The sequence below is a fragment of the Gouania willdenowi genome, chromosome 7 (assembly GCF_900634775.1).
Source record: "Gouania willdenowi chromosome 7, fGouWil2.1, whole genome shotgun sequence".
NCBI classification, from domain to species: Eukaryota; Metazoa; Chordata; class Actinopteri; order Blenniiformes; family Gobiesocidae; genus Gouania; species Gouania willdenowi.
The window spans coordinates 39,584,449-39,605,138 of NC_041050.1; the positions used below are offsets into that span (position 1 = coordinate 39,584,449).

Genomic DNA, 20,690 nt, shown 5'->3' on the forward strand with positions numbered 1-20,690 from the left:
CCAACATTTTGTAAAAAAAAATCAAATAAAAACATGAATCATTACCGTGAAGTAGTTTCTGGTCAGTCTCTGTTCTCATGGTGGAGCGACCACCCATACTCCTGAAAATCACTGAATCTCTCCCTAAGAAATCAGCTGTTAGCCCCGTGTACAGCTCTCCACCTGATTGGACGACACAGAGACAGTTACATTTAATAATTTTAACAATATTTCATCATTGCACTATTAAAGCCTAAGAAATGTTGGGGAAAATAAATGGGAAAACACAAAAACACAGTAGGAGAGAGATTTAGGAGAAAAACACAGCTCGATTTATCACAAACCATCAGCTTCACTTATGAAAAAGAAGTTTATTTAACTGTGCTTAGAGTATACAGTACTTATTTTAAACTCAAAATAAAAAGTACACTTTCAGTTTACATTTTATGTACTTATCAGAGATAGACATAAAAGTGCATCATTTAAGTATACTTACAGTACACAGAGGTGCTAAAGGTTTAGGGGTACTAAAATGTGTGCAGGAATGTGCGTCTTCAGCGTGTCACAATGCGACCTCAATCTGTTTAGCGCGTTTTACACTGATGAATATGTAAAGTAGGCGGATCTCATAAGGGGCACAAAAAAATGGGAGGAGGAAATGCAAATAAATTAATGCAGTGGACGTAATGTGATTCATCAAATCTGGAACTGTTAGCGGTGATTGTTTTAGCCACGGAAAATAGTACGACTGACAATCAGGTGCAAACACACACGCAGAGATCAGCTGTAGTAAATGTTGACACAAAACAGTTAACTTTTCTAGTATAAGAAAATAATTTAAATAAAACAGTCAATACGAACATCCACTGAATGACAAAATACAGAGTAAAGTGTGTGTGTGTGTGTGTGCGCGTGTGTGTGTATATATATGTGTGTGTGTGCATACTTGCATTCAAACTTTTAAAATATACTTAGTACAAGTATTTAAATGATCTTTAAATATTCATCTTGTGAATGTGCAGATTTGAATGTTTGCAGCCTAATCAATATATACCGTATCTCACCACTTACAGAATGACTTAAAAAACTTTTTGCGAGAATTCTTACCTTTTTATTAAAAAAAATAAAAAACAAACAAACACACAAAAGTTAACAAGTCTACGTGAAATCAAGTTAAAAGTATATCACAGTGTATATTAAAACAAAAAGTGCTGATTTAAATGAAAGTGGTTAGATTCTAGTGTAATAATTCTAATAATAAAGCTTTTTGTAAACTAGTACATTTTGAAGTTTACTGCTAGTATATTAGGACATAAAAGTGGACTGAGCAGAATATACTGTACTTAAACTATACTTTAATGCACTTTAGGTATACAGTACTTCTATTTGCTAAGGGTTAATCCTGTATATCCTAATATTAAAACATTTCTGGTGGCAAATTTCCTTCATCGTATTTAAAAAACCTGTTAACTGTTATTCATCACCTAATAATAAAAAAAATAAATCTTGCTCCATTATGATAAATTATCACGACCATCTTTGTACAATAAACCTTTCAGTTCTTCAAAACACAACTATTCTTATTTCCTGTTAAAGAAACCAGATATGGTGACTTAAATATCCCTGATTACATCATAGAACAACTATTAATTCCTTTTATTTTATTTGGCAGCGATAACAACGGTGCAGACGTCTGATGCAAAATGACATAATCCGACATGTAAAAAGAAACAAACGAACGCTACGTTGAGCTCTGACTGCAGCCAAGAGACGTAACGTTGTGTGTTTTGGAAGCAAATGTTGAAAAAAAAATGAAGTTGATAATTAGAGATGAGAATTTTTATTGAGTTTTACATGTTTTGTTTTTTCTTCATGTTTATTGTTATTTCTGTCTTTTTCCCACACAGAGCAATAATGTGAGGTCAAAATACCATTTAAACCATCAACTGTAGAGATATCAGTCTGAAAATGACCTTCAACCACAGTATGTGCAAAAAAACTACTTTAGCACCTGAAGACAAATAGAAAAATTACATTTTAAATAGTAATTATTACCGTTCTTTCAGCTTTAAATGATTATTAATTAGAGATTCCTGTTCAATACCACCAACTTAAAAAAAATCAGCCATTTTAATTTCTTTCTTTCTTTTTTTAACCTTGTCTGCACATTGCTGTCAAAGGTTAACACTACACTTAGTGCATGTTTTATTATACATTTATTTAATTGCATAATTAGTTTCTGTAATTTCTGTGACAGGACGTAATTTATCATTTACATCCAAATGTGTTTCCTATGGAAGAGGATTAGGACCAATTTTGATGCAGATGAAATGGCCTTAAAATAATCCTGGTTCAATAAATATCAAGAATATATAGTATTTTATTAAGTAATAGATTCATTTGTGGTCAATTTAAAAAGTATCCCCTGTACCCCTGTTTGGGAACCATTGGCCTACGTACTACAAACGCACCAGTTTGGTAAAAATGGGAAACAGTCACATTTATATAAACTAAGGCCATGTGTATTATTTGTGCTAATGTTAAATACTATATACTGTAGTTAATATTGTTAAATTCAGGTTGCCCACTTTGTTTAATGCACTGGTCGGTAAAATGAGATGAGGTAATTATTTTCAGGTTAGATGAAATAATGCAGATAAAGACCAGTTTGGTTATATATGGTGAATTGACTCTAGTCCGCTTCAACTTTTATCACAATATTATATCTTGAGTGTAATTTTGAAATTTCCACTTTATTCTCTATATTTCAACTTTATTCTCAACATTTCAACTTTAATTCTATCTTTTCGACTTTAATCTCGACATTATATTTGAACTTTATCTCAAAATTTCAACTTTAAACTCAACATTTTGACTTTGTTCTTGATTTGCCCAGAACAATTTTCTCCTTCAAAATTGTCCCTAATTCTCTTCCGTAGTTTTCTGTGGTTTAACATCAGTATTTATACTATCGACTATCAACTTCTGTCAAAGTGAACATCAAACATCACTGATGCTCATGTCAAAAATACTTAAATCCCAGGTTTTCTGCCAAATACACGCACACACACACACACGCACGCACACACACACACACACGCACGCACACACGCACGCACGCACGCACGCACGCACGCACGCACGCACACACACACACACACACACACACACACACACACACACACACACACACACAGTCTGGTATAAATCGGAGTTATTTCACGTCACCACAAATGCATGATGACATTTGGAGGGAAACACCCCAAACCAAACTGAGGTCTGGGGGCTTCCTGCGTGTCGGAGCCAACAAAGGTTTTCCAGCTGCTGTTATCTGCGTTTCATCATTTTAAACACAGAAGGTGGAAGTGAGGAAACTAATCTGTGCGTGACAAATGGACAGATGTAACAGATACCGTTTACAGTGACTTGGCAGCTTTACGAGCCCGACAATGACTTTACCAAAAATAATACAAAATGACGTCCAAAAAAAAACCATCCTTTGATTCCATTTCCCCCCCAACTATTCTTCTTCTCTTAGGGTCAAAATAACAAAACCAGATTTATTGGGTACAATCAGGAAAGACAGTCTGACTTTCCTGTGGTTTGGCTTAAATACATTTCATTCTTTTATGGATATATTCACCAATATCTGAGAGAAACAAACATCTTTTGTGTGGAATGGAAACAGCCTGAAACATTTCATTAAAGTGACATTTTATCTGCTTTGGTTGGAGTCATTGGTGGTGATGCCAGATCAAGAATGTCTTTGCTACTTTCTAACAGTGGGAGAGGTTTGTCTCAAACATATTCACAATGTATTTTCTAGATTTTACCACTGACATTTTGTTAAAGAGTGATTGATGCAGGACGTCTGAATCTCTGAGTATCTTTCCAACTTTACCGTCAGGTATCAGACTGAAATCTAAAAAACACATGTTGAAAATCTGAAAAAACAAGTAAAAAAAAAAAAAAACACGTAAAAATAAAAAAAAAAAAACATGTTAAAATGTAAAATTTAAAATGTTACAAAAAAGTGAAAATCTAAAAAAGACGTGAAAATCTGAAAAAACGTGTAAAAATAAAAAAAAACATGTAAAAATCTGAAACACAAATGTGAAAATATCTGAATATTTTCTAGATGAATCTCTGCCCATATCTAACTGCTTTCTCTTTTATCACACAGGATAATACATGATGCCCATAACTGTATCTATGGTGAAAAACCAACCTCTGAAGGTGCTGGCAAACCTGAAGCTGGGGTCATGGGGAACCTTCCCACGTCCGTTCTCCACATTCACTGGATCTATGGTGAACACATGCTGAAGAAGATAAAAATATAATTATTTTTACATCCCTCACGTTACCACAAAGAGTCTCAAAATGACGTCATCAGACCTCTTTAATGTGGATTTAATGACATGTGCCCACATCAGCGCCTGATCATAATAATAACAAAGAACAATAGCTATAGTTCCTAAATAGATCAACTGAAATATGGGATCACATTCATACATTCTAATGACATTATTCAACATTTTTGTCACAGAAATGGAAAAGTAGAACACAGGCTGGATTTATAGTTTCATTGTTTCTGATGATACTGTTTGTTCTTCACAGAACTGTGAATCACAGGAAATGACAGGAACTGAGTTATCGCCTTGTGACTGTACTATGAAGCTGGATAAATATATCCTGTCTCTCTGTTAGCAGGCTTCACCTACGTAACTAAAGAATGAATAATCACGGAGCAGCTGTACTATGAAGCTGGTAATCAATATGTTAACATAGGCCATGGTTGTGTTTGAAATCTCATACTAACTTAAAAATGTCTTAATATACACATTAAAACTGAAACTTTCCACATGATCAAAACCACCAGAACCACTAATTCCAGAGTTTACAGCTTCTTTAACTGTTAAATCTAAGTAGACGACGAGCAGTTAGCGTCTGAATTATGATGAACGTCTAAAACTGTGAAACGTTCAGGATTAAAGACTATAAAAGTGACTGTTTGTGTGTGTGTTACTAATTTAAGATGTCCTCACTGTGAACTTCTCCACTGTTCCTCACACACACAATAGAGTATTGTTGTAGGGTGGAGATAGTCACACTGACATAAAGGTCTCATGGGAAATTATAATGACATTACAGTTAAGATTTAAAAAAAAAAACCTTTTATAACAGAAGATAATGTGACTTTTTAGAGATTCCTAAACATTTAAAAGCTCCACAAACTGCTGAATGATTAGTACTAAGGATTCTACATAAAGACAAAAAGCTGATCATGCATTTTAGGAAAAATCATGAATTGAGAAGTAATTATAATTTTATGTATGACCTGTTTTTCTGAGTTTATACAAGTACGTAAGATTGATCTTTAATGATTTTATGAGTTTTCAAGCTTTTGTCTGAGTCAGCAGAAAGAGCTCTGGGCTCTATCGGATTTAATCTGATTTAATCTGATTTAATCTAATTTTATCTGATTTAATCTAATTTAATCTGATTTAATCTAATTTAATCTGATTTAATCTGATTAAATCTGATTTAATCTAATTTAATCTGATTTAATCTAATTTAATCTGATTTAATCTAATTTTATCTGATTTAATCTGATTTAATCTGATTTAATCTAATTTTATCTGATTTAATCTGATTTAATCTGATTTAATCTGATTTAATCTGATTTAATCTAATTTAATCTGATTTAATCTAATTTAATCTGATTTAATCTAATTTAATCTAATTTAATCTGATTTAATCTAATTTAATCTGATTTAACCTAATTTAATCTGATTTAATCTAATTTTATCTGATTTAATCTGATTTAATCTGATTTAATCTAATTTTATCTGATTTAATCTGATTTAATCTGATTTAATCTAATTTAATCTAATTTAATATGATTTAATCTGATTTAATCTAATTTTATCTGATTTAATCTGATTTAATCTGATTTAATCTGATTTAATCTAATTTAATCTGATTTAATCTAATTTTATCTGATTTAATCTGATTTAATCTAATTTAATCTGATTTAATCTGATTTAATCTAATTTAATCTGATTTAATCTGATTTAATCTAATTTTATCTGATTTAATCTAATTTAATCTGATTTAATCTAATTTAATCTGATTTAATCTGATTTAATCTGATTTAATCTGATTTAATCTGATTTAATCTAATTTAATCTGATTTAATCTAATTTTATCTGATTTAATCTAATTTTATCTGATTTAATCTGATTTAATCTGATTTAATCTGATAGAGCTCATCTCATCACATTTACGTTTTTTAGTTCTTACACAATAGTTTGATTCTATCATCAGTTCAATTCTCTTTTATGATGCTAATGTGTGGGGTTTGAATGAATTATATAATCTTTAAATAAAGGACATTAGAAGTTTTTGGGTGTTTATAAGTTTAGAACCAAACTAACGGTAGATGGAAACATGGGATGTGACCCATGTGTCATAAAGCAAAGGGTAGAAATGTTACGGTTATGGAAACGCTTCATCCACAGCATCACATTTACATTTAGGACGCTCAAATAATTATCCCTACGCCAAAGAAATGACATTAATATTCTCAATTTATGATTTAAGTTATGTTTACAGAAATAAATTACAGTATAATTTACATTTAAAGATGAGTCTAGATTTCCAAAAACAATGAAAATATGACACACACACTAAACCAAAGTTAAGACATGATATTCATTTTAAAGAGAAACATATATTTATATTATATTTATGTAGAAAGGGGCGGTCCCTCTGGCGATGGGGGTGGGCACGTTCAAAGGGGGAGGAGCCACTGTGGAGCTGGTGGAGGACCAGTCTCATTTTGTCCTGTACTGTCCACTTTATTATGATTTATGAGAACGTGCACATGTGTCTAATCCAGATGTTTTCTGGATGCCTGAGGGGAAGATTATGAGTCGGCTTTATAGAAAAGAGACTTTTGCTTTTGTTTGTTTTATTTGTAGAGCGTGGGAAAAAAGACAAACAATAGTATTCAGTCTGAGAAGTTTAGTGCAGAATGTTTGTCAAACTGTAACCATGTGTTTTATTGTTTATGTTGATCAGTGTCTGGTGGGCACGCTTAAATAAAATCATCATCATCATCATCATCAGTAATTCTCATATTACAGATACTGTACATTCCTCATATTCATTGAGGTCCAATGATTTTGAATTATTTATGCCTCTAAAACACTAGCCGCAGTTTATAATAATGGTTTTTTTTTTTTTCTCTCTCTTTTTAATTTTCCTCAGATGATGCACATAACTCAGAAATAAGACAAGGTATAAAACTAAACAACAGCTCGATTGAAAAAGTAAGAAATGTTCACCCCATTAATAATGATACATTAGGTCCACATGTACAGTATGGTTTCCCCGAATGTGATGAAATCAGAGTCAAATTTCATAAAGATCAGTTAATTATGATCCAAGATGTGAATTTTTTAAATTTTGTGAATAATGAAAGACAGAGATTTTCAGATGTTTTTTTTAACTGATACAAAATACATTAAATCCAAATATTAATCAGGATTCCCTCCAAAAATGATTTACCTTTGGTTAAAATTTGGATGAAAAAATCTGTAGTTTTGACATAATCTTGCAGACAGACAAAAACTAAACAAACACCTTAGTGGAGGTAATAATGATATGACAACTTCATAACTGAAGTAATTTCCCCTGGAAAACATTGATGATAAAGAGTTAGAAACAAATCTCACTCATGCATTTTACATTTGGCTACAAACTAGTACAGTATGTAATACTGTATGTAGCAACATTAGGCTGATGTTATTATGGAAGAAAACATCAACATTAGTACATGAGGTTTTTAAGTATTATTTATCCATTTTTAATGGAATCCATACTGTAAAACCTTTGATGTAACATTTGTTACATCAAAGGTTTGAGTTTAATCATTATCATCAAATTAATGCTTATGATCACAATGGATGAGAAATAAATGAAAATAGAAATATTAATTCATGTTTTGATGGGTATTTAAATCAAATTGTTCATCCTTTTAAAGACATTTACAGTTGTAGCTGCAAATAAATCATATTTTCACCTTTTCCGTGTGTAAAGTGTTGTGATGTCCATCTAATATCTGGCTCTGGATGAAATTTACAGTATTTTAATAAATATTATTGAATTAATTGACCCTGTAAACCTATAATTCACCACTGAGATCATGTTTTTATCTCAAATAAATACCAAAGTTATGACAAAATATCCAAATTGGTAATACTGATGGCGGCCATCTTGTATTTCTTGACGTTGAGTTTTACCAGCGTACTGTAGATCACATTATTAATACTGTAGATTCAACATATTCAGAAACACTCATTACTAATGTAATGCTTTGTTCCAGAAGTGAAGATGTTTTGAACAGATGTACAACAGGGCTACACAGTTTGTCACTTTTTTCTAAATAATTCTTTTAAAACCAATATCACTCTCTGTGTAAAGCTGTGTTTTTAAAATATAGAACATCTTATTTGTAAGATGATAGTTATGAGTTATTCACTGCCTCCTAATAAGCTTAAAGGTCCTTTAACTGCAACATTATGCAATAATCTGGTGTGATTAATTACTCAGTAATGGAATGTCCCTAGAGACAGTTACAGTACGTTAATGTCATATCTCATCTGTAGATGATATAGGAAGTGTTTGTGAACATCTGTGTGTTTTACTGTATCTGTTTATCAGAGTCATACAGGCTGATATAGTGAAACATCCACGTTGTTTTTCTATTACAGGTTAAACAAAGACTGTCACTACACATTTATGATCTGACAAAAACCTTCACTGTCTTAGTTTAGTTTATATAATAGCAGATTTATTTTTGTAATAGTTGGAAATCCTTGAGGAAAAGGAGGTTTGCAGTGTACACATGATTAATCATCAGTTTAAAAATCACATTTAGAGCGTTACGGTGGGATTTAGCCTATCCTTGTTTTTTTTCTATGTATCAGAAAAAGACAAAAAGACAATAAAACAAGATTAATTTATTTATGCTTGATTTCAATATCAGAATAAGTAAAGTTGTATTTGCCAAGTACAGTTTAAAAACAATACAAGGAATGTGACTTAGTGGATGATGAGAAGAACAAAAAACAAACCAGAAACTAACTATCTATATATCTATATATCTACTGTATCTATCTATCTATCTATATATATATATATATATATATATATCCATCTACTGTATCTATCTATCTATCTATCTATCTATCTCTATATATATATATATATATCTATCTATCTATCTATCTATCTATCTATTATCTATCTATCTATATATATCTATCTATCTATATATCTATCTATCTATCTATATATATATACAGTGTATATATATAAACTACACTGTAATCCCAAACATTCAAATTAATTAAATAGATTAAATAGTTTATATTCAAAGTTGTAAAAAAGTTCTACTAACTTAATTATGTAAAGTTAGTGTCACATGTTCTTTCTTTTTGAGTAACTTTAACTAATATTTGTTGAGTAAATGAAACTGTATTTATTAATAAGTAAGCATAACATAAAAAAACACAACTTAAGTACAATTTAATAGAAATAAATAATTACATATTAAGAATGATAAAGTCCTTTTATTTCTGTTGATTCAAAGAGGCGTTATTTAAAAATAAACTTCATTCATTCAACGCTTTAATTTAACGTTATAAAGTAGCCAGTCATTCAACCTTTAAGTTCTGGAACATTTTAACTTTTAAGTTAATCAAATTAAAAATAATGAGGTAATCCATTGCCTCATTATTTTTTCTGGAAACTTATTTAGGTTTAAAGTGTAAAGGTTTAACTTAAGGTTTAACTTAAAATGATTTCTTACTGCACATGTGATGGAGTGTTTGGGGTTATTTCTGAAATATAAAAAACCACTGACACGATTCTAATTACATCCTGACGATAGAAAATGTGTTCCTGGTTTTCAGCCTCGGACACTTTGAATATAGTGAGAGTTTGGTTTCACACAGAACTATGACTTTAAACATCTTTGTCTGATGATCAGAGACACATTTAGTACCTGCTGCTGTTGAGTGGGTTCACCTTCAACATTCCGTGTGTGTGTGTGTGTGTGTGTGTGTGTGTGTGTGTGTGACATTTAAACAGAAACTAAAGAGACAAAAGGAGAGAGAGAGAAAACAGAGTGAGGTGACATGAGATCGATAGAGGGTTTGTGTAAGAGATGAAACACCCACAAGGTCAAAGGTCATCCCACCCAGAGTCAAGTCCGAGAGCTGCTATGTTCCTGGGAGAGGTCACACAAAGAGTGTGTGTGTGTGTGTGTGTGTGTGTTTGAACGGACATCACCAAAGGGAGCCTGTCCATTTATTTAACCAGTGGTTAAACTGGTAGAGAACACACACACACACACACACACACGCACACACACACACACACACACACACACACACACACACACACACACACACACACACACACACACACACACACACACACACACACACACACACACACGGTGGTCTGTTCACACACACACAGCTGACAGATCCAGTTTCAGTCAGTTCACCATCATAGAAATGATGAATATATATAAACACCAGTCAGACCCACGATAAGATTAAGATTAAGATTAAATCAGGGCTTTTGCCTTTAATTGTCCATGTAACGTTATTACATTAATGGAATTTGTCCTCTGTATTTAACCCATCCCTGAGGAGCAGTGGGCAGACATTTTGCAGCGTCTGGGGAGCAGTTTGTGGTGAAGGTACTTGCTCAACATCCCACAGTGACGGCCCAGGTGAGGATTGAACCAGCAACCAAACACAAACAAACCTACATACTATTAATGATCATTCTATGGTGAGGTTAAAATGAAACGTTGATTGTAATAAACTGTCATTAAGGTGTGGAACAATACATTAGAATGATGGTATTTACACTTTGGGAACAGGTTCAAAGTGTTAATATTGGCACAAATAGTTTAAATTGGCCAAAAAAAAAAAATGCTAAATTGAATATTAAACTTTGGGACATGGAGGTCACGCTTCCCTCAGGCAAAATCCTTTTTAGAAATAATATTTGGGTATTAACGTTCTTTTAAAATGACTTTTTTCCTATCATTGTATCTAAGCTGCGCACCAACCAAAAGTTGTTCTTTTTCATAGATTCATTTGTAACGAGGAGGCAAAAATAAAAGTAAAAGATTACAAGTATTTTTTTTTTTACTTTTAAATGTAGTAAAGTAAAAGTGCTGACTTAAAAAAAACACAAGTAAAGTAAAAATCATCAAAAAAAAAAACCTACTTAACGCTGGCTATATGAGGCTAATGTTAGTGGCCCCAAGGGAGTTGTTTTGGGGGGGGGGGGGGGGGGGGGAATTAGCTGTATTTATTGTGGGACTTAAACTCAGAGTAGGGCTGGGTGACCAAAAAATGTATATCACAGCATATATATATATATATATAATTTTATGCATAATCAGGTGTTCACAGCATATTCTACTGGTTGAGAGATGAATTACTGCAGTAGATTGACTTAGGATGGTCTGCTTTACTGTCACAATGAGTGAATATTGTAGAATAATTCAACACTAGTAATAATACAAGTTTCAACAGCAGCCCAATGGCTCTTTGCCGTGCTAGCTTAGCTTTAGCATTAACTTGATTTCTAGCTTTAAATACTGCATACTCAGTGGTTTCTTATGGTGAATAATGTAGAGTTTTGTTTATTCCCACGTTATAGGAGTGTAAACTGTAAATAAATGTTTGTAAATTGCTCAGTGATTGATCAATAAGTCAACATAATGCTTATCATTTCTCTGTGAGCACTACCTACAAAAATCTAAAGCTTTTGATAATGTGTATAAACTTGTGTTCAATAAAAAAATACAGCTTTTTGCATTTCCACTTCCATCGTCATGGCAATGCACATTTTTCTAGTTGATACTGATCTAGATTTTTAATTACACCTTTGATGATGAACAGCTGCTGATTTATGCAGCATAAATACTCTAAATATTCTATAATGTTATCACTCTTCAGGTATTGTGTACTGTTATTATCTATTTATATTATCTGTATTATGTTTATATTGCACTATATTTCAGTTAGTGTTTCTTTTCTGGTATGCTGCTGGTTTTGAGAAACATATTTTGTTTTTATGGAAACATAGGATGACCAGATTTTTAAAACTAAAAACTAAGACAGTAATTTAACCAAGGAAAAAACTACTTGCATACACTTTTATTTGTAATTTTAAAAAAAGGTCAAATAAATTACATTTCATTTTTCTTCCTTTTGGATGAAAAGTATAATAGCAAAGGCTGAATCTAATTTATAATAATATTTGAATAATCTAAAACAGTTTTTCTTTTTGTCATGTTGAAGGAGAAAGTCTGAGAGGAAGTGAACAAGTAATAGTGTCACTGCCGTCGACCAATCAGCATCGAGTTGCAAAGGCGTGGAAGACTTTTGAGCTTTATAAGTGGTTTATATTGCAAGCGTTACTATAGCAACTGGTGTGATTGACAGTCCACAGAGATCACGTTTTTATGCAAAATGTGCTGCAGCTTTCAGGGTCTTTTCCGTCAGCGGCAACAGACGTTTATTTCTTAATAAACGGGACTGAACTTGTGAAAAACTGGGACAAATGAATGGTTTTGGTAAATAGACATGATTTATATAGAGCTTTATAACCACACTGAAACAGTCTCAAAGCTCTTCACATATCAGCTCATTCACCCAATCACTCTCACATTCACACACCAGTGGGACAGGACTGACATGCAAGGCACTAGTCGACCATTGGGAGCAACTTAGGGTTCAGTGTCTTGCCCAAGGACACTTCGACACATAGTCAGGTACTGGGATCGAACCCCCAACCTCTCGATCAGAAGACGACCCACTACCACCTGAGCCACGGTCGCCCTGGTCAATTTTTGGGGAAATTGACCAGGAAACGGGATGTAACTCTGAAAACAGGGACGTCTGGTCACCATGGTAACATGGATTGAACCTTGACTGAGCCAGTGGTTATTTAACGTTACTGGTTGAAAAGGAAACAGCAGGTAATGATTTTCACTGGAACCCTGATTAATAAAAGAAAATAAAAATAAACCAATAAGAGCCCACACTGCACTGAGCATCTAAATCACTGAGAATGATGCAGTAGACTTTATGCCCCCCACTAACAAAAAGCCCCTCTGTGCCTCTGCTGCAGGAGGTTGGCTCTCACCCATCTCACGTCTGATTCTGAGCCAGGACTCCATCCTATAGCCTGACCCTCTCCCACTGAGCCAGTCAGAGTAGCACAGTGAGCAGTGAATGGACGCATCTAAATGGCTCCATTCATTGATTGTTGTCTATTAAAGTAGGAGTGAGAGACTGTGGTTAGAACATGTATAGAAACACTCGTGGTGTTGAGGCTTAACCTTCAACCTTAGAGAGAAACTCTGTGTTTTTATTGAGAACGTGTTGGCGCTAACTGAGCTAACGTCCATTAGCTGAGGTTCTTCCACTAAAGTGCTTCATGGCTTCCAGCCAAACTTTATATTAAAGTGTATTTAGGTTGGGGGGCGTGTGCTTCACTTATACATTTACTCTTTCTTGTAAAAAAAAAAAAAAAAAGGTTAAATAGGAAAAATGTGTCTTATTTATTGTTTTTTTATTTCATATTCTATATTTAAAAGGTCATACCCAAATTATATGTAACACGTCCAGAGTTAGTCAAATAAAAGCAGTTATTTTTCAAACTGCATTTTATTTTCCTCGTGACCTTTGTATATCTTTCCATCCATCCATCCATCCATCCATCCATCCATCCATTCATCCATCCATCCATCCATCCATCCATCCATCCATCCATCCATCCATCCATCCATCCATCCATCCATCCATCCATCCAGTAAACTATATATTTATTTTTAGCCAAGATGTTTAAAAATGATCTGTATTCAGTTTTAGAGCAAATACTTTCTATTTACTTTAAGTTAAAACCAATTAAACTAATTTAAAACACTTTCACCAACTTCAGAGAATGCAAAACTATATTTTTTCACATTTATGAGAGGAAAAGTAAACTAATGTAAAACACATTATCACAAACCTGTATGCCAACACAATAGCTCCTATGTGTATGTGTCAGTGTACTATGTGTACGGTATACAGTCATAGTGACTCACCTCTCCTCTGTGGCCCACATAGACGAAGGCACACATGGGCTGGAAGGCCCCGGTGCCACAGGCCAGGAGGTGAGTACGGTTGTACGGCTGGAGGAGGCGGACAAAGTTGGCACAATCAGTCTGTAGAGAGAAACACTCGGGAGTTAAAAAATAAAGATAACATGTCTACGCGCATTAGATTTATTTCATTATTTGGCCGAGAGTATATAGTCATCTTAAACATGTAAATCATTGTTTTAATCAGAAATAAAAATGGGTTAAAAGTGGTGGAATGGGATTTTAAAAACCACAAAAATTGGTTAAAAGTTGCAAATTAGAGTGGATAAATGGTTCAAAGTGTCAATATTGAAACAAATGGTTTAAACTGGTAAATAATGGACATGACAAATGGTGAATGTGGTTAAATTGCCAAAAAATAATCATGAAATATGGTAAAAAGTGACAATAATGGGTCAACATGTGTGACATTAGGAGGAAAAGTGGTAGAAATGGTTTATAGGTGTTGAACATGTGCAGAAAGACATTGAAATGTGATGTAGAAGTGTCAGAAATGGGAGAAATGTAGCAAAAATACATTAAAAGGAACAAAAATATGGCAAGAAAAAGTGATGAAAATAGGTTAAAATATGGTGAGTTTGGTGTAGATAAAAAGGATAAAAATAAGCCAAAATTGGTTAAAATTGTTCAAAAAAAATATTTTTTGTTTCTTGAAGGGATCTGGTAGTGTCTCGTGATCACAAATGGGGTCCTGATCCTAAGGTTGAGAACCCCTGGTATAGAGGGTAGTCTTACAGAGGCCAATGTGTCATTTATGATGATACATCTTGACTAATGCTCTATTTTTATTCTAGTGTAAATGTTTTCATGATGTTTTTCATTTCTATTCACGTACCCCTGGAGGTACCCGTACCCTACTTTGGTAACCTAGGCTCTAAGGCCTACACACCCATTTCTTTGAACACAGAAAAGAAATAAAAACATTTGGATTAGTACAGTATCATCATTGTGTGTGACATTAAACATCTCTGCTCACTCGTCAAAGTTTAAACATCCATGACTGGGAAAGAAATGTTCAAAGCACAGATAAAAGAACCAAAATATTTCTCTTAATGATGTTCATTCATTCCATATGCTCTGATGAAAACTGTAAAAGGGTGATAAAATCATCTGGAATAAAGTTGGTTTCAGTTAGTTTCATAAATCAAAGGGATAGAGTCGCATGAATGAAGAGGAAAAATGGATGAATGCCAAATGGTTGCTTCATCAAATGCTCAATATTTCAGTGATGCAGTTAAAGTAAAATAAGATGTGAATTGGTAAGGAAGCGCTTGTTTCATGTGGCCAAGAGGAAACAGAGGCAATGACCACTTCCTGTTTCCTGTTTGAACCAATAACAGATGACACAATGACTGTCCTTTCTTTACCGGGTCAAAGTCATACAACACAACCATTGCCCTATAAAACAAGTTGATCCATAACCATCTATAAAGCAAGGAACTTCTGTGTGTAAGTGTGTGTGTGTGTGTGTGTGTGTGTTTTCCACAAATATCTCAGCGCATCAGGATCAGACTGAGCTGAGAGTTTCAACATGGCTGCTGCTTGGTTCAAGGGTGTGGAACGTCAAATTTGTTTGGACGCCCTACCCCCCCGCCCCACCTCCTGAGTCGATGGACACAGTGATGATGTCATCCCTATGTTCTTAAAGTCCTACCTCTTAAAGGGCCCATATTAAGCTAAATTAACATTTCTGTGTTTTAAACATGATAAAGTTCTATTATGGCTTCATACACATGAAGGCATAACGTGGATGGCTGTTCATCATAGGAATGGGATCCACACAAGGTTCCTGCTGCTTAACAGAAGGTTTTCCTTGCCGCCATGATGAATTCATGTTGGGTGTGGGATACATATGTATGTGTATATACGTATATATGCATATGTGTGTATCCATAAAATGAAGAGTCCGTCCTTAAGACTGCTCTACTGTAAAGTGTCTTGAGATACCATTGGTTATGATTTGGCGCTATACAAATAAAAGATTGATTGATTGAGATTGATTGACATGATCAAAGTGTTTTTTATTGATTCCATCAATCATTTACTACTTTCTTACTACAGGGTGAACACAAACATCGCTACAATTTGATGACACGTTCCCACTTTGATGATGAATTTGACGCAGCACTGAGCTGGAGAAGCCACGCCTCCAGAAAGCTCTCTGCCATGATTGACATGTTAACAAACACGCCCCCATGAAGGTGATCATTTCAGTGCAGTGCTATGTATGTATATTCTAAAGTCTATGTATGTACCGGTGAAAGCCCCGCCCCCACGCTCTGTCTGTGTTTATATAGCAGCATGAGCTCAGCTACAGAGTGGGTGGGAGGAGGGTGGGCCGTCCTCTGGACCTACGTCACCGTGTGGGGAGGAGGAAGTCAGTGTCCCGTCTATAGACACGCCCACTCATGAATATTCATAAGTAGAACGTAAATCAGCCTGTTTGTGTAGAGTTGGTCAGAAAGTGACTTTTCAGAGGATAAAACTCTGAAAAACAGGAGAGTTTGTGAAAATAAAGCTCAAATATTATGTTTTTCTGGTTCGTAGAACAAATAGAGATGATGGTGAGAAATAGCATGATATGTGATCTTTAAAAGCAAAGTTAGACCAAAGCAAAGTTGGACATCAAAGCATCAAAGCAATAGTTCTACCTCTTAAAAGCAAAGTTAGACATCAAAGCATAATTTTTATTTGCCAATATTAAAATGAATCCTGCAGTTTTTTTTCTTTTTCAGTCCAGTTCTATACTCACCAACCTGTGGATGCTGACATGCCGAAAGTCAATCGTACGTAAGAAAGAACGAAAACGTCAGGCAATGCACCAGATGTACATCTAAACAGACTGAGGTGGATTAATGACACTATAAACGAGTCTGTTCTGTTCTGAGGAGATCTTCATCCATGAGGACAACTGGAACCAGAATAGATGGGGTTCAACTCCCTACAGTGTTCTTGCTCAAAGCCAAAATATATGAAAACACAATAATTATCACTGTACACATTTCACAACAAACCTAAATGTCCATGACGTCCCACCTTCAAACACAACCTCATTGAACCATCCATGAAAAAGCTACTGGCCCCTCCCACTTTATGATAGCTGCACACACTTCTTACGGGCACTGACCGAGTTTAAATAAAATGTAATGTCACATAAATCCTATTATGATCTCTACTTGTTCTGTTCTATTCTGTTCATGCAGTTGTTTTGTGTGTGGCCCATGGAGCGCACACACACACGCACACACACGCACACGCACACACGCACGCACGCACACGCACACACACACACACTAAAGTGTTTCCATCTCAGCAGAACACATGTAAATCTTGACCATGTTTAAAGGAACTTTTTACAGAATTCTTTTCCTATACAACAATGAACCATCGTTTTTACGAGTATTTAGAGCATTTTACCATTTAATGTTTGTATAATCTGGTGTTTGCTAATCTAGCAGAACACTGGGACCATTATTATATATGATAATAAGTATAGTATGACAAATGGTAAATAAAAGATTTGTTACAGTTTTTTTTACATTTTGTGAGAGTTTTAAACTATATTTTGGAGGAAAAAAGTCACAATGGCAGTAAAACTATAGGGAAAGATTTACCAATCTCAATGATTAAAAATGTAGGCAGCCTATCTGTGTTCTTTATTGCTCTGTAATGCTGAATAAACTAAAGCTAAATATGAATATTTCTTTCTTAGTTCTACTGAAAATCTCTGTGGCTTCACAAAGAAAAGAGTGGAATGAAACGCTGGGAAGAGGAAATCTGTCCGTCTTTGTTCATTCACTGGAGGATTCTGGGTTTTTCATTCTGTGTGGTCACGCTGAGGTTGAAGGAGTAATGTTAAACAAGAATAAATACCTTAGGTCAGAACAAATACAGTATGAGCAGATAGAAAAGTTGGAAGAGTTCGTTGACCTTAGATTATCAAGGCACCACATTCTCATTGCCAGTAAACTACACAAAAATCATTTTAAAGTGGTTTATAAAAGCCACATTTTTATGATTGAGAAATAAAATAAACAATATGTTGCATTCCAAACATAACTGTGTGAATTCCAAGAACCACACACACTGACAGCTTTCTGTTCAGACTGTACTTATTTTTTTTGTTTTGTTTTTATGACAACATGCAAAATGATAATTTAGGTCTTTTATTATTTTAAATTTACAGATAATAGATACTGCGCTACATATATTCTGTGATTCTGAACTATGAGGGTTTAATGCAGACTAAAGTGGAAAATATTAAAATCTAAAATGGTGTTTAAATGTTAAGTTGTTAGTTTCTTACATGTTCTTTTCTTCACCCACTTACTGTATCCTGTGTTGCAGAAACTCTAAACTGATTCTGGGTTTTTGAAATAGAAGTCACTGTATTAAAGCTTCATTTTTTTTAAATAATTATAAAAACAAAAGCTTCTTTGATAAGTTTTCAGAGTCATTTTTTTCACTGAACAGAACCAACAGTGATGTCCTTGTTCACCACTGATTAAAGGAAAAATATTTGGAAGGAGTTGCAAAATTTGAAAAATGCAACATTTTTAACAGCATTAAATGTTATTTTAAACTGTCCTTTGGTGTGGTGTTCCTTTGAATCAGTTTTGGTCTTTTTTAACACGAGACGCCCTCATCAAAGGTGGCCAGCTACAGGGGGATCTGTTTGTTTCCCATTCTCTCCTTTCTGTGAAAATAGTGGATATACTGTGTGAATATTTTTGAGACAAATTTCTCTCAATTACTAGCAAACCTGCCTCTAGTGTCTATCCTTGTAACTTTGAATACACCACAGTGCTGAAAAGGCCAAGAGGTAAGGTATAAAAAATGGATATAAATAATATAGCTAGACATTACGGCTGTCACAGGGAAAATTAACACGTTAAAAAAATAACTTCAATCATTTTTTTTAGCACTCCAAACAGCGCAGAACCTTTTTTATTTTAAGAGTTCCCGGTGTACCCATAATACTGATGCTCAGTCTGCAGTACAACACGGGAGAATGCTGAGCTGCTCAGCTTCGTTTGCATTCATTTTGGTTTTTAAAAACACCGGATGGAAACGTAAAGTTGTGTGTGAATTGTGCAAGAAAGAGTTTGTCTTATCACCGAAGCTTTGCAGCCTCAGCTAGCACCTCAATGTAGCAGCTAGCACGGACAGCTAGCACGGACAGCTAGCACAGACAGCTAGCACGGACACTCGGACAGTGCTAACTGCTACATGCTGCACGTGCCGTGTCTGACAAATGAACAAACTCACATGATGAATATTATTATCTGAAGGAAAGAAAAAGCAACAAGTTCTGTGTCAGAAAAGTGTTCTTATTGTTTATGATGTGCTAACTTATAGCGCTACATATGACCTTTTATTTCACTTGTATTTTCTATTATTTGGAGATTGACTAAAGTACACATCGATAAGACATGAAGCCATTGGGACTAGTTTCACATACAGAGGAACGTAAATGTCTAAATGACTTCATAGAAACATATATCAATGTTTTGATCTGCCACAATAATGTGAGTTAAATGAAAATACCTCAAGTTGAGGGCGTTTCTCAGCAATTTTTATGTGCGATTAAAAAAGAGATTAATTAGATTAATTAATTACGGAGCATGATTAATTAATCACATAGTTTTCTTAATCTTTTGACAGCATTACTAAACATATCTATATATTTTATATTGACTAATACCGTGCTACTTCAAACCTCCTACAAGGCTACAGCAAAATGTGGAGATAAGTTTAGGATTATTTCCATACAAACATAGTTTTATTATAGAAAGTGGTTTGTTTGAATGACAGAGGGAAGAAAAATGAGCTCCTAGTGAGATGTGGTTTGGAATCTACTTCTGTGGTCAGTGGCTAAGCTAATTAGCAACACAAAGGTTTGGCCCACATGAAGCTAGCAGCAGTGACCCACTTAAAGTTTGTAGTGTGTAGAATGATGAGACTTGTATAGAAACAACCCCCTCCCCTCCCCTCCCTGTTTCTAAAGCTATGGTTCTTTACCGTTATCCTGGTAAACGCTCACACTGTGGCGCTATTAGCGACTTGTTTTCTCAATAGAGACGAGTGACAAATGTAGGGATTTAATCTTGTGTTATTGGAGAGACTTTTTCTGTCATTTTCTGTGCTTTTGTTGATTTTTTCTTTGTGATTTTGTGGAGTTACGTGAATTTACGTGGTTTTTTTTGGTATTTTTCCTTTAGGGTGTATACTACGAAGCTAGATTACCTCTTATCGCGCTAACTTCTGGGTTTTAATCAGTGTGTGCTGTCCTACAGAGCTATTGTCTTATGGAGCTAAATCACCATGGTAACTTAGGCTGAACGACTAACCTGGTCGGGATCAGGTATTGTTTTGGCTAGGATCTTAGCGAATACTAAAGCCCCGCCTTCTCACCAATCATTTCTCTTGGTTTCTTTTGTTTGTTCAGGTGTAAATCATACTT

The 20,690-nt window shown here is 34.3% G+C and overlaps 1 protein-coding gene across 1 annotated transcript in view; it reads right to left on the minus strand.

Annotated features, from left to right (window-relative positions):
• sema3bl (sema domain, immunoglobulin domain (Ig), short basic domain, secreted, (semaphorin) 3bl) overlaps positions 1–20,690 on the minus strand; it is a 73,357-nt gene that overhangs the window by 19,360 nt on the left and 33,307 nt on the right. Inside the window, exons 4-6 of the mRNA XM_028453957.1 lie at positions 14,171–14,290; positions 4,208–4,298; positions 46–162 (exon numbers count right to left, since the gene is read on the minus strand). Of these exons, the coding sequence (XP_028309758.1) occupies positions 46–162; positions 4,208–4,298; positions 14,171–14,290 (328 nt within the window). The remainder of the gene's footprint in view (positions 1–45; positions 163–4,207; positions 4,299–14,170; positions 14,291–20,690) is intronic.